The sequence below is a fragment of the Stegodyphus dumicola genome, chromosome 2 (genome assembly GCF_044657685.1).
Source record: "Stegodyphus dumicola isolate Sdum_Otavi_A_Nest chromosome 2, ASM4465768v1".
In the NCBI taxonomy this organism is placed as follows: domain Eukaryota; kingdom Metazoa; phylum Arthropoda; class Arachnida; order Araneae; family Eresidae; genus Stegodyphus; species Stegodyphus dumicola.
The window spans coordinates 461900-477852 of NC_140769.1; the positions used below are offsets into that span (position 1 = coordinate 461900).

The 15953-nt window shown below is 37.5% G+C and overlaps 2 protein-coding genes across 4 annotated transcripts in view; one reads left to right on the forward strand and one right to left on the reverse strand.

Annotated features, from left to right (window-relative positions):
- LOC118201817 (flavin-containing monooxygenase 5-like) overlaps positions 1-15953 on the reverse strand; it is a 210149-nt gene that overhangs the window by 138688 nt on the left and 55508 nt on the right. The window lies entirely within an intron of this gene.
- The window catches only part of LOC118201794 (uncharacterized), a 62336-nt gene that overhangs the window by 25149 nt on the left and 21234 nt on the right, over positions 1-15953 (forward strand). For 2 of the 3 annotated variants that reach the window (XM_085810372.1, XM_085810373.1), the window contains exons 3-4: positions 8861-9010; positions 10933-10982. In XM_085810372.1, the coding sequence (XP_085666498.1) occupies positions 8861-9010; positions 10933-10982 (200 nt within the window). The remainder of the gene's footprint in view (positions 1-8860; positions 9011-10932; positions 10983-15953) is intronic. The other variant, XM_085810374.1, reaches the window with a different exon arrangement.

Sequence of the window (15953 nt, forward strand, 5' to 3'; positions counted from 1 at the left end):
ATTTGTTAGAATTCAACGACCAAATAGACACACCTTACTCGACATTCTACAACTCAATGAGCTACTTTAATATTCTTCAAAATTCAAATGTAGGTGGAGAACCCTACAAAACACATTCATTCTAACTTCCCCCTCATTCATCTTTAAACATGCAGGCTTTCGCTCTACAGCATGACTTTATCTACAATTTAATACTTAAATTTTGACTTCATTGCTTTTAAGCATTCACTTTTAGCATCTACAATTTTATGCTTCTAGACTAAATTCTACTTTTACATAACATTTACAAAATTTTAATACATATGATTTTTACAATTTACCATAAAATGAATAAGAGAAAATAAATTTTTACTTTACTCATTCTTCGCCAAGCTGGCGGCACTGAAACTAAAATTCTTATTAATACAAGAATACGAAGTTATTTTTATCTTCGGCCAAATTTTGTCTTTAACATAACAGAATTAGTCTTTCGACCAACAGAAAATGCTTGTTTTTAGCTTTTACACTTAAAGAAAATAATACTTTTGCCTTAGCTAAATAAAGTAAAACAAAACTAAGTCTCAACCGAGACATATTGACTTTCGTCCAAAACATAGAACTTCGTACTTATGCATAACATTTCAAAACAAAAGAGAAAAAAAATGTATAGAAGGTTTTAACTTATCTTTGAGTTTTCGATGCTTGAAACTCCGTCATTCGTTTTTGGCAAAATTGGTCCCAAGTTAGAGGTTTCATGGATGTTAATCTTCTCCTTACTGCCCTCCGAGTATCGTCCAGATTACTTTTTCTTTTGCGTCCTCTAAAGGCTGGCCTCTTGGCGGAGTAATCGTCTGGTTGTTGGCATTTCCGTTTTTCCCTGGGACGGCTGGTCTTGACGTCCTCCGGTCTGGAGTCCTTCTTGAATTTCTTCTGTTCGTCGTATTTTTGTGCCTCCTGTCGCCGTTTCAGTTTCCGGAACGGCGGCCTTGCTGGCACCTGACTCTGTGGCCGTGTGCGCGTTCTCCTTGATGTAAAATTTCTCCTGCAATCCTTTGTAGGTGGTGTTTTTCTCTTTACCACGGTTTCTTTACCCGGTGCATCTGTATTTTTGTTTTTCTTACACGCTGGAGTTTGAAAACTATTTTTCCTTTTTGATACCGACGTCCGGGTTGTAGAAGGGCTAGGTCTCTCTTCAGTTCTCTGTTTCTTGGGTGGTGGAATAGTTGTTATCTCTGGACCTTCTATTTCGTTTAGACTTGAGTCCTGCAAGAAACTTTTAAGGATTTCAAAATCATTTGGATTATAGTATTTTTTCACCTGGTCGGGACTTGCTTTACAGATTTCCTCTCTCTCGTTCTTAAGATATAATACTACTCCTTTGATTTCCTGAATTACATAGGGGCCTTCAAACTTTGGAGCTAGCTTTGCCGTAAAATTGTCTGGGGCACTTGATAAAGAAAATTTCCGCTTCAATACTTTATCCCCAACTTTAAAATCTGCTTCACGGCGTTTTCTATCATAATATATTTTCTGCCTATTTATTGCCGTATCCGAGGTTTTAAGCGCCTGATCAATCAGCTTTTGCACATCTTTTTGTCTAAACTCCTGCTCTCTTTGTTGCACAAAGAATAATTTATCTAAAGGCGTAATTAATTTTCGGCCTAAGAATAATTCTGCTGGAGTTTTTCCCGTAGTATCATGATTTGCCGTTCTTAAAGCATAAGCTAATTCATTTATGTAGCCATCCCAGCGCTTGTGATGTGTGCTCACGTAACTGCGAATTATTTTTACTATGTTTTTATTAACTCTTTCTGCTATGTTAGCCTGTGGTCTATACGGAACCATTTTGATATGGCGTATGCCAAGTCCATTGCATATGTTTTCAAATATTTGACTAATGAATTGTTTTCCGTTATCGCTAATGACTTTTATCGGTGCACCGTATTTTAAAATGTATCTGTGTAAGAATGCATCTGCGACTGTTTTGGCTGACGCGCGTTTAAGTGGAACAATTTCTGTCCATTTTGAAAAATGATCTACTATTACTAAAAGAAAACGATTTTTATTTAACTCGCTCTGGGGGAAGGAACCAAGAAGATCTATGCCTAAAATTTCATTCGGAAATGTAGCGCGAATGCTATTTAATTACCCGGCCGGGCTGTAATTAATATCATTTATTAACTGACATTGGTTGCAGGACCTGACATACGCCGTTACTATTTTGTATAATTGCGGGAAATATACCGCCTCGCGTACCCTTTTTAAAGTCTTTCTGACCCCTAGATGGCCCGCTGTTTTTGCTTCGTGCAACTCCTTCAAAATGCTTAATCGAAGCGAGGCTGGGATGACTGGCTTATACTCAAGATTTTCGTTTGTTGTTTTCGTATAAAATAATAAATTATCTATTATTTCATAGTTTTTTGCTCTATTTCTTATCGCATCGATATCTGTATGCTCAAAGCTTTCGGGGTCTTTCAAATAAGCATAGATATTTCCAAATTCAGGATCAGCTTTCAGTTCAGTAATAACCGTATCTCTAGAATCTAAAATTTTTGAAGTCAACACAGCGCATTTAAGTTCATTTCCTTCATCGTCCAGTTTTATACGAGAAAGTGCGTCAGCTACATTGTTTTCCTTACCCGGTTTATATTTTATTGTGATATTATATTCTTGGAGTTTTAAAGCCGATCTTATTAACCTGGGCGTTAGGTTTTTCTCCGAGTAAAGTCTACCAACAGCCGCATGATCCGAAAAGACTGTTACTGGCGATTTGCCGAAATAAACTCGAAATTTGTGTACAGCCATTAATACGGCTAATGTTTCTCTTTCTGTAGCTGTATAATTCCTTTGTGTCTGATTCAACGTTTTACTAAAAAATACCAGAGGATGGTTATTTTGCATAAGAACCGCACCCACCGCATAGTCTGACGCATCTGCTGCAATTTCCAGGTTTTCGTCCCCCACCGGGAATTTTAAAACAGGGGCATTAATAAGCGCTTCTTTTAATCTTTCAAAAGCTGTGTTAGCTTCCGCTGTCCACGTAAATTTACCCCTTTTTCGTTTGATTACTAAGAGTGGTTCAACAATATTAGCGAAATCTTTTATGAAAGATCGATAGTAAGAACATAACCCAAGGAAGGAAGAAAGTTTCTTGGCGGTGTTGGGCGGTGGGAAATTCTTAATAGCTTTTATTTTTGAATCTTGCGTTTCTGTACCCTTTTGCGAAATTTTATAACCGATATATTTACGTTCTTTAGTTGCGAACTTGCATTTTGAGGCGTTAATTGTAAGACCGGCCTCTTTTAATAATTTAAAAACTTGTTCTAGATCATTAATGTGTTGTTCCAACGTACTACTCGTTATAATTATATCATCTAGATAAATTGAAGTTGATTTTCCTAGGACAGGCTTTAGAACAATGTCCATAGCTCTCTGGAATGTTGATGGGACCCCACACAACCCAAAAGGCATGCGTAAAAATGCATAAGTGCCCGATTTTGTTATAAACGCGGTTTTATGTATATCTTCGGGTCTCATAGCTATTTGATAGTAGCCAGACGTTAAGTCCAAAGTAGACATATATCTTGTCGATTTGATCTGTCTAATGATATCGTCTATAACCGGCAAAGGGTAAACTGGAAATTTGGTAATACTATTTAGTTTTCTGTAATCAATAGCAAACCTCCAAGCCCTTTTATCCGAAGGAGGAAACTCGTTCTTTTTCCTACATAGTACGACTGGACTCGCGTACTCACTATTTATGGGCGTTATTATTTTATTCTTTAACATCTCCTGAATATGTTCCTCGATGATTACGTCTTTTTGTTTGTCATACCGATAAGGTTTAGTCCTACAAGGTTTTTCGGCATTTAATTGAATCTTGTGCGTAACTATTTGGCAGTTTCCTGGTTTTTCTGAAAATAAATGAGAAAAATTACTCACCACTTGCTGTATTGCTTTCCTTTCATGGTCATTCAGATGGCTAAGGTCCACTTGCGGTGTCTCCACAGGTTCCACCACCCTCTGGTCCATCTCCAACACCACGGAACTATCTTGAAAATTTAATTTGGCCCTCGCGGCCCTTAAAAACTCCATACCTAAAATAAGAGAGTTTTGCAGGTCTTTCACTACAAAAATTAATACTTTGAGACTTTCCTCTTTTACCTGTAAGTTTAATGATAATTTCCCGATGCAGTGACATGTTTTTCCTTGCGCCGCTATAATTTCCGTATTTTTGGTTTTAAATAATCGTACCCTATAAAAATTCTTTTTGAAGAAATTTTCACTCATAAAATTTCCTTCTGCTCCTGTATCGATGAGGGCTTCTACTGGTACATCGCCAACCAGGACTTGTATAATTGGTAGCTGTGAGTTTTTTACGATGACCGTATTTAAATGTCTATTTGAGGGTTTTTTTAAAACTTCCGGGGTCTGGACCCTCCCTTTCACAATCCCCTCTACTCATTTAAAGCTTTCCTTTCAATCTGTGCCTTCTGGGTACGCGGATGTTTATTTTCAAATTTTCTTTTTGGGCCTTGACCTTCGAGTTTCGATGAGTTAGCTTGATAGTTCTTTCCCCCATAAGAGCGATTTCCATTTCTGGTTTCCTCATTTGAAGATTTCCTTCGGGTACTTTGAGAATACGTTGCCCCTCTCGCTTTTTCCGCTATTCTGCGATTTTGAAACTTCACCGCCAATTCGAAGAGTTCCTGCAATGTGCTTGGGTTTCTAATTTCAAAGTAGTCTTGAACAGCGGGTAACAATCTTGGTAATATTATTTCAATAATCTCCGCATCGGGTTTCTTTCCATACAGCATATCCGTTAGCTTGATTTTTCGTAGAATAAAGTCCGTCAATTCTGCTATATCCCGTTGATAGAAACTATATAGTTCGGCTTCCAGCCGTGCGCGATCTTTCACTATGGGGAAGGCCTTTACTAACGATTTTTTGAAATTTTCAAATGTATATGTCTGGCTTCCAAATTCCCCTAATAAAAATTTGCCTATATTTTTCCACCATAGCGCGGCCAGTCCTCTTAGTGCTGATGTGGCGATGGCAACTTTTTGTCTTTCAGGAACAGGGTAGAGCTGAAAGTGGTTTTCTAGACCTTCTAGAAATACCGCCACCGAATTTTTTCCGTCGAAATGGACATTTGGCTTGATTGACGCTCTCAAAGTCTGGACCAGGTATCCAAATCCTTCCAACTGAGTTGTCATTTCTTGGTGTTGTCCAGCGGCTTCCATCCAATTTTTGGCCATTTCAGTTCGATAAGTCTTCGGGAGCCAATGTAACGTTGCGCGCCTCCAACTTGCACGCAACCAAGGGGTGACTGTGAAAACTGGATAAAACACAGAGTCTTGTAAAGGGTTTAAGTCCCTTTTTATTCAACGTAATAAATTACAATTGCGTGGTCTTGACGCTCACAGACTGCGCCAACTCGGCGGTCAAATAAAAATAATAACCTGAAAAGAAACTAAAGACAAGACTCTAACTACGAGGCTCTCTAAAATAACTAACTCACCGCGTTTTACAACACCGCTGCTAATTCAGCAGACTTGAAGCTCACTTGAACGATTAACACTACTTCCCGCCAAGCACATAGGCCGAAACGCGGGGTTCTTCAATTTCTCGCTAACTACCTCCGCGCTCGTGAAGTAAGAATATCACACCCCGAACTCGTTTCCTTCCTATTTAAATCCGAATACTTCCGCTGATAATTTGAATCCTTGCGCGTTCTACTCAAATTTACATATTCTGGCATTGGCAGTTCCAGGGGAAAGTAAGGCTTGACAGGAAAGATAGTTTAAACTTAAAATAAATGTTAGTTAAAATAAATATAAACCCTACAAAATTAATTCTGTCCTCACTTCGATAAAAGGCAAAAACACTCAAAATATCTATATTAAAAATTACGAAGTAAATCTTAAACATTTATTTCCTCGAATAAATAACAGAATGGATTAAGCATGATTTAATTCGCAATAAAAAGAATGCGTTATCTTTGTTGTTGCGAAGCGTAGTTTTTCTAGATCGGCAACAAATCTATTATTCTGCTACTTAGCAAACAAATATGGCCGCCATGGTAAAAATAATTACGCTTAGCCGCATGTAAACAACTTTTATATTGTTAATTCTACAAATATCGCATGAAGATTTACTAAAAGCATAAAAACCTTAAGAAGATAAGAACAACATAATTCAATCATTTTTAAAGCAAAAAATGCACAATTTACAAACATATAATAATAATAATAATAATAATAATAATAATAATAATAATAATAATAATAATAATAATAATAATAATAATAATAAAAAACAGATTACTGAGTCGAGTAAGAGAGTGTATATATTTATATACTTTTGGTGCGACCGATTGTGTAACCAAAGTATGAGGTGCACATCTACATGTTATAGCAGTCCTATATACAAAATTTCAACGTTCTGAGGTTTTTGAATTATGCGAGATACGTACGACGTACGCGCAGAGGCTACGAAAAATTCTCTTTAGAATTCATTTTAAATCAGTTTTATATATTTTTTTGGTGGGGAAGATTCTATTCTTACGCACAGATTTCACACAGAAACATCCTTAAATTACATTCGATAGCGGTCAAAATGGATATTTTCTTTGAAATATGATGCCTGAAACTATTCGCGATGTGAATATTAGTGTTTTCAGAGTTTTTAATTAATATCTCGGCTTTTAAAGTCGTACGAAGATGGGAACAGTCGAAATGGCTTCCTTAGAAATTTTGGAAACGGGAATAATGTATTGAATGTTTGATAAGGCTATTTTTATTTTACTGTAAAACTTCGAAATGTTTTATTAACAAACTCTAGGATTTGAAGCGAGCATGGCAACAGCTCACGAAATAAAGCAGATTTTTATCTTCAGCGTATAAGACTGTTGCCACTCGCAAAAATGAGGGCGAAAATTAGTGTTTTCAAAGTTCTTAATTAATAGCTCTGATTTTAGGTTTTTTTGGGGGGAGGGGGAAAAGGACCCAGAACAGAATTGCAGAAATGTTGGTGACGATAGATATAGTAGTCATTGAGTTATTATCGAACAAACAAACACACAAACTTTCTTATATATATATATAAATAGATTGAAGTAAGTTAATGTTAAATTAAACGCTTCAGAATTATTTAAAATAAATGTCAGCCTGATTTAGCTGTTAATATATTGTGCAACCTAGAAAATTTTTGCTGGTACTAACTTTAAATATTCATATGAATTTTTTCTTTGCGATATTATTATTGTTGTTTATATATGTTTAGACGAAATTTAGCAAGCGAAGTTGAAAATTAAGTTAAAATAGTTTGGTTTTGTGTTAATTCTTTCAGCCCCAATGAGTTATGTAAGTCCCAGATGGTGTTTAAAGTAGCCCCATAGAGGCAATTATATGCATCAATTTACTACGCAGTTGATGTTCCACTGGTAGTAGGCATTATTTCCAACATCCCTACTACAAAATTGGTATGTGGTGAATCCTACACTACCACTACGATATGGTAGACTACCACTACAACATGATACCGTACAACTACAGTATGACAGACCATCATCTAGTTCCAAGTTGTTAAAAATAGGAGATCACTTATCCATCGAAGGGTCCCACTAAAATGTGTGTTCACAGTTGCTAGGTGTTCACAGTTGGTTGGAAGGTGTTCACAGTTGTACCGAGAAAAAACAAGAGAAGACTAAATAAATAAATAAATGTGAAAGGTTTCAGATTTTAAATTACTTCCAAATGGGCGTTTTTAACATTTTGTGTGTTACCTTTATTTATTAAATATCATATTCTCCGCACTTAAACTATAAAATTCAGTTCAGCGGCAATATCGCAAAATAATTTTAAAAAATGAATCTTTAAAAATCTTTAGTATTTCCGATACACAGTCTCACACGCTGGAGACAAAAACGCTTTTTTTTTCTCCTAGAATGTTGTCATCGCTCGCTTTGAAATCGTCGTGTTCGTTAATAAAAAATTCTTTAAAGTTTTACAAAATATGAAATCGATAATAAACCAAATTTCAAATTTGGGCTTTCAGATGCCCATATTCGCAGGAGGATTACGTTATTCAAATTTTGGTGGCTCTAGGTACCGTCGTTTTATCACAATGTGAGAAACATACATACATTTATGCAGATTCTTCATTATTTAATTTCTTTAAATATAACTCAGGTCGATAACATTTGGTGGCAACAATTTGAAAAGTGAAACAACGCTTTTAGTGAATCAACGCAAAATGCCAAAACGAAATTAATAGTCCTTCTGGGCAAATTGCGCTTTTGGACTAACAATTTGTGTGGCATGCAATCTACCACTATGCAAAAACTGTTTTACTTCTTATCACACATAAGTTGTGAAAATAAAAATAATTTCTTTTTATTTTTTCTTTTATGTGTCAACAATTTAGTACTAATGGGACATATTTGTTCCAGGGCCCTGGAATCCCCCCATTTAAAAATATTTAAAATGATATTTATCAATTCTTTGTGATAATTACCAAAAGTACGTAAAAAATCAAGTCAGTTTATAAGGTATTTCTTCCGCCTTCTTGGCATGCCTTTGTGGTGTGGTGGTCTTCACGCTGGACGCGTATTCCAGAGGTCCGTGGTTTGATTCTCGGTGAGGGCGTTGCTCATTTTTCATCTTGCCTGCTTCCATAAAATACCTAATGTCTCTACAAGTTGAAGCAAACAAATAAATTGGGACTGAAAGGGTTAAATAGCAAATTCTAGCCCATCAAGTGTTCCCAGATTGTGCATTCTGACCACATGCAATTTGAGTTCCATACAAACCACTGTTTACGACACTGTTTGAATGTAGGCAGGTGTTCCATTGCTCTGACGTTCTTCCAAACTTTTCAGGTCCCAAAACGTCACTTCCTCTGGATGGGAGATTTGTCGTGGAAAGCACTACCTCTGTCCCTTCCGCTGCCTCGATTTCAGCGATCCAGTTTGCGCTTCGGACGGAAAGATATACCACAATATTTGCATCATGAGGAAACTCAACTGCGGGTAAGTGTACCTCCTCGCCTACACTCAAACATTCTCGGCTTTAGGGGTATTCCAATTCTAATTATCCCAAATGGCTGCCTATGCTGTCCCGGAGGGCAGCGGCATCAGCCATCCAAGTGGGTAGGTTTATTGTTACGAAATGTCCAGCCGCGATGAGATAGCTTCTCCGCAAAGCAGATTTAGGGTTGCCAGAAAATGGCAAGGGAAGGCAGGGTTGCCATATTTGGCGACAAAATTGAAGATATGCCGTAGGCGGATGTAGAACCTTCTGGAACGAATTCTTACCGGTTTAGCCAGAATGTTCTCGAGCACAAGCTATATAAACCCTGCTGGTACGCGGAGAGTTAGTTAGCGTCCAAGCCTTAGGTCACATCAGCCATCTGTGTAAGGCAGTACCTGTGTGTGTAAATTGCTCTCTAACGCACGAGCATCCTACGAATTCTTGTAAACGTTCTCCTCGTTGTTTTAATTGTTGTGCTTGTAACCAAAAAGAAGGAACGTCTTATGATTGCTCGCATCCAGCGAACGCTAGATCATGTCCCTCATACCGAAAAGTTCTGCAACACCTCATATTGAGAGCGGAGCAATATTAGATCCTAGCTCTCATACACAGCACAGTTTTAAATCACTTGGATTTACCAGTGCAATTTGCAACGCTCTTCAGCTGCCACAAGTTTAGCAATCCAACAACTACTAGAAGGGAATATCTCAATAGCCCTTTTGCAAGAACCTTACCTTAATTTGGTTTGTGTTTTGTATTGAACCTTAAGTGAATTTTGTGTTTTGTATTGAACCTTAATTGAATTTTGTGTTTTGTATTGAATTCAGTAATAAATTATCTTTAAAATGATATATACAAGTTTGCATTTTGCGAAACGTAACATTTTCTATAAGCATACAAAGTTCAAAAGCATAAAAATTTCCAAAAGTGTCTACAATTTTGGCCACCACTGTATACATTCAAACGAATATTTTCAGGAAATTGTTTGGCTAGCATATAGTAAATACTTCGGAATTAAACAAGCTTTAGCTACTCATGGATTTTGCTCAAACTTTCTTTAAATCCTTACAAAATATGGAATAAATAAAATTCAAAATTCGTAATCTGGGATGCACTTATCTGGGTGAAGAATTACCTGCTTTCAAAATTGAGTGGCTGTGGGTGCCGGCCTTCTTTCGTAAAATTCGAAAGTCCAACATGTCGCCTTTCACATGCAAGTGGAACAACTAGCTACGGTAAGAACTGTGTGGGAATGTGATTCAGGAAATGAAAAACAAATCCAAAAAAACGGCAAAAACGAAATCTGAAAGCCTTCATATTTTATATTACGCTTCAAGGGGCGTTTTTTAACGTTCTGTGTGTTACCTTTATTCATTAAATACCATGTTCTTCGCCCTGAAACCATAAGATTCAGTTCAACATCGTTGAGTTTCTTAATCAAAAATTCTTTAATGTCTGACAAAATACGAAATAGATAATAAATTCCAAATTAGGACTTCCAAATTCTCATATTCGCTGGAGGATTACGTTACTCAAAATTGGATGGCTCTTGGTACCGTTGTTTTATCACAATGCGAGAACAAGACATACATTTATGCAGATTCTTTATTATTTAATTTCTAAATATAATAAACGGCTGTAATAATTAGTGGCAACTGTTTGAAAAGTAAATCAACAAAGAAAGCGAATCGGGGCAAAATGCCAAAACGAAATTAATAGCCCTTTTGGGCTAACGCCCTTTAAGCTAAGAAATACTTTAAAATATTTTCAAAAATAATGAATAAAAGGTAAAATTTAAAGGAATTTAAAGGAATCGATGTCTAGAGCCAATATTAGAATTTACTATGGAAAAAATTAAAACAATGGAATAGTTTTAATAACGATCATATAAAAACACTTTAAAACTATTTTCTTCTTCCAGGAAACTGTTACAAGTGCTGCCACTAAGGAAGTGCTATGAAGACTTCCGCCGTAAGTATTAAAATTGTTCAGTTGTATACAGCGAAAATAAATCAAAATTAAAAAATAATAATTTTCATAGTATACGCTTTTATTTGAAATGAATTTGACACTTAATGCACTAAAAGGTAATAATTTATCACACAGTTTAATGAGAAGAATTCTGTGCAGAGAATTCATCTACAATTTTATACGGCAAATAATAAAATTGTAGGGTGTCCATTATACATTTGAGAATGAAATTAAATTAATGGAAAATTTAATAAGGTATTTCACAATGAAATGAAATTAATAAATTTTGTTATTTAGACGCCCTACGCTTTTATTATTCGCGATATAAAATTGTAGATGAGTTTTATAAATAGATCTAGTGGAAGTACCCAATGCCAGATAAGTTAAATTGAGAAAATTGTACAGTGAAACGCCAATATACGAGTTTAATCCGTTCCAGCATTGAGCTCGTATAGCGAATTTCTCGTATCTAGAAACAAACTTCATCATTGAAAAAAATGGAAATCCAGTTAAACCGTTTCGCACCCCCAAAAACATCAACATTAAAATCAATTTTTCTAATAAATAACACTGGTAGATAATATAATCGCAGTTTACCTTCATGATAGCTACCGACATCGAATCGTCTTTTAGCTCATTCTCGTTAATGCACACCAACAATAGCTTCTCAACATCGTCAAGGAGTTTTGGATGGTGCTTGGAGGTAACGGTAACTCCTTTGGTCACATCAAGTTTCTTTTCTTCCTTTTTCTTCAGAATAGGATCGTCGATGTCGCACGGCCGTAAGTCTTCGCCTATTCTGTCACTCTTACACCACGCTTATATTTATTTATGATTTCTTTCTTAATTTTAAACGGTCACGTCTTCCTTCTTTATCTTTGTAGCACTATCTGAGGCAACAATCTTCATGGGAACCATCCTAAAATAATTATTTTCACGTTAAATGTAAAAATCACTTAACTCACAAGCGCACGAAAACGTAAATCAAAGAACACTGAGTGATCTGACGAGGGGATTCCCCGAATCGAGCCGGATCGGGAAATAGCGCATCGCATACCAACAGCATGGATCCTTGCTCGTTACTCGAATCAATGCTCGTATTTAGAGACGAATGTTCCGCTCATACTTTCCTCGTATCTCGAATTTCTCGTATATAGAGCTGCTCGTATCTCGAGGTTCCACTGTATCTCAATCTAAGAGAGCGAAGGATACCGCTGTAATCCTTCTCTAATAACGATGCAAAAAAATACGATTCATAGTCATAAATTTTTCAGTCTGATGCAATAAGGAACCCACCTAAAAAATAAACTAATTCTCTCTCATTATATAAGCAATAATGGCACGCAGTCTTTTTTATTGTTTTTGTCTTTCTACTAAAATGATCGTAAAAGCTCAAGTTCCATCCAATATTTCACCTATATTCAATTTCAATGCCATTGCGTTAAAACCCAGGAGTCTTGGACGCAAAGAAATCCGTTAGGGTCTATTCAAGGTCTGGCCGGTTGTTGAAGGATTTCCCACAAAAATGATTGTCCAGGGGATGGTAAAGGTGGTAGTCTGTTGGCGCGAGGTCTGGGGAGTATGGTGGATGAGGTAGTGTCTCCCAGCCCAGTCGCTAGATGCTGTCCCTGGCCTCCTGAGCCACACGCGGCCTCGCATTGTCATGGACCCTTACGATTGACTAGTGCTGGCTCTTTCAGCAACAATGCCTGATGCATAAAGTTCTAATCACATTATTTCGGCTGCGCGGGAGTGGACGTCGAAAGGGACAATTCTCGAGACCAGAACATTTCCAGGAAACCCACGTAGCTAGTTTACCATTTTCGCTAACCGCAAAGACTTGAACGCAAACAGTTATCGATTATCGCTCAGATTTGGATCACGTGATCCTTCAGAAGCAGTAATTTCGTCTGATTGGTTAACTCTACCCGGGACAGTGCTCCAGCGGAGACATTTTCGGTGAGGTTTGGAAAAATTCCGCGTAGCCTCAACATGGTTTCTGTAAATAGGCGGGACTTCGCTTCCAGGGGGAGGCTCCTTTTTCTAGGGGTTTTCCGTTTAAACCAGTGCTACCAGAATCTCACTTCTAGGTATCCTCCCGTTTAAATCAATATTACCAGAATCTCTTTTCTAGGAATCCTCCCGTTCAAACCAGTGCTACCAAAATCTCGTTTCTAGGAATCCTCCGGTTTAAACCAGTACTACCAGAATCTCGTTTCTCGAAATCCTCCCGTTTAAACCAGTGCTACCATAATCTAGTTTCTAGGAATTCTCTATTTTAAACCAGTGCTACCAGAATCCCGTTGCTAGGAATCCTCCCGTTTAAACCAGTGCTACCAGAATCTCGTTTCTCAGAAAAGTCCCGTCTTACAGGGACTCATTTGAATTGAAGGAGGCTCATACATCTTAAACCCTTAAGCTGTTCGAATATATGACTGTTACAAAAAATGGAATATTTTATTTATTTTAAAAGCAATTACTTCCAACTTTTTACAGCTGACTACATAATTTAGCTACTTCGGTAACTGGTAACCAGAGATTCTGTGTTGCCACAAATATTTTTGTAATTTAATCTGCTTTATGACAAAATTTTTTATGCTTTCATGTCATGTTTCCAACTTGAGCGCATGATATTTTGAAAATGGCTAATGGTACATACTTGAAATTTGATGGAATTCTTTATATGGGCACTTTCTTCTAACTGAACCAAAAATCTGAAGAATATTATAATATTTAAAAAATTTTATGCACGAAAACATTACAGATTTTTTTCAGTAAAATACATTTTATAAACTCAACTCCAAATAAAGTAAGAATTTAAAAAGAAATTTTTAGGATTTTTCGTTCACGGTAGTTTTCAAATGTTATAAAAACTATATATTAAATATGGAATTAAATTATGCAACATAATGTTCTAAACTATGCGCGCAAGGTGGAAACACGACGTGTACGCGTAAAACATTTTGTCACAAAACAGATTAAATTATAAAAATGTTTGTGGCGACACAAACTTTCTGGTTTCTTTGAGACATTTTCTTTGAGAGATATTTAGATTACCTGGAAAATTGGTATGATTTCGAAAACTCAGAGTATATTAAATTGAGCATACTTTCAATGAAAAAATCAATTACGTCTGATACTTTGAGAAACTTGGCCATTGATTTAAAGATCACTTTTGATGAAAATAAACTTTATGAAGATTTTTGCATTTTGAGGGAGGTTCAAGACAGCATTTTTAAATCAATTGCAAGAGTTGATCTGAGGTGGGCAAAATTTTCCTCAACGGCCGAAAATAAAGTTGGAGATATGTTGAAGAAAGTAGTTTCATTCATTTTGTCTATACCTGTATCAAACGCTGCCTGCGAGCGTGTTTTCAGTATAGCATTCGATATATGGGCTAAGGAAAAAAACCGTTTAAATGAAGAACATGTCAAGGCAGAAATTCTAACGTTCTTCAATTTTAAAATGGACTGCAAAGAGTTTTTTTAATTTGTTAGTTCCAGACCAGATATTTTGAAATCCGTACGATCAAATGCAAAATATAAGTTCAAAATAAAATAAAAAGTTATGAAAATTGATATTTTTTTCCTCCTCTCCCGGATTTTGACAGCCAGGAGGTGGCAACCCTAGTCTGGAGTGTCCGAGGAGACCGCACTTCGCCTCCTTACATTCAATATCGGCATAGGGACCGTGCACCTGGGGTGATGGTGTGCGCAGCCATTGGATACACGACACGTACATCTCTAGTTAGGATCGACAGTAATTTGAACGCAGATCGGGGCATTTCTGACATCCAGTGGTTGTGCCCTATCTTCGATCTGCCCTACCTCCCAAATGCCATTTTTCAACATGATAATGCAAGACCACATGTTGCACGTCGTGTTCTGACCTTCCTTCGATACACAGGGTGATAATCACAGGCGCAGCCCAGCCCCCCCCCCGGCCGATGAAATCGGCCTTATGGCAAAAGAGACACAAGCCCCTCCAACACACAAACGAAGGAGCCAGCGAGCCGGCCGTATTTCGAAAACTTATCAGTTCAAAAGAAGCCAGAAAACAACGGTACAGCCAGATACACAGGGTATTCGATTGCTGTCCTGGCTTTCACGGTATCCAGATCTGTCACCCATTGAAAACGTCTGGTCATGGATTGCTAAGAGACTAGCCCGCCAACACTCTCCAGCTAATGCGGTCAATGAAGTGTGGTATGGATTTGAAGCAGCATGGAATGAGTTGCCCATTTCTGTCATCCAAGCCCAGTTTGAATCCATGCCTAGCCGGGTAAGGGCCGTTTTAGCTGCCAGGATTGGCAGATGTTTCTACTAATTTCGCACTCCTGTAAACCCCCAGATTGCTTACAAATTTGATCATTTTGGACTCATGCCATACTGTATACGCACAATAAATAATGTTCCTTTTTTCTTTTCTGACACTAGTTGTTACGTTATTTTCTTCATTCACGTTCGTACGGGGTTCGTATGGATTTGGAGTAAATAACGACGACACTTGATGATGAAGTATCGAAACACACTTTATTTACCAATATTTATCAGGACAGCTCCAAAACACTTTTACAGTCTTGAAGATCTACTATAAACACGCTGGAACAAACAGCGACGCCGCCTTCACACTGTCAGGCAATAATGGGGAAGACAGATTCACTGTAAAGCACCAGAGTACAGCTCCCGACTCTGCTCGGTAGTTCTCGGAATTCCACGTACTCTCGAGACTCTCCACGCTACAACTCGCGATGCACTCGGCGACACAGAGAGCACAGCTCCCGGCTCTTCTGTTCAGTCGTTCACGGAGTTCAAGACGCTCTCTCGACGATGCACTAACAGCGATACACTACTTTCGGTGCACTCGACGACCCACTCGGTGCCCGGCTGTCAACTCGATCGACTGCGAAGGGATTGAGTCGCTAGACGAGACACCAACTGGATACTAACTAACTCGCACTCTAGACGAGGT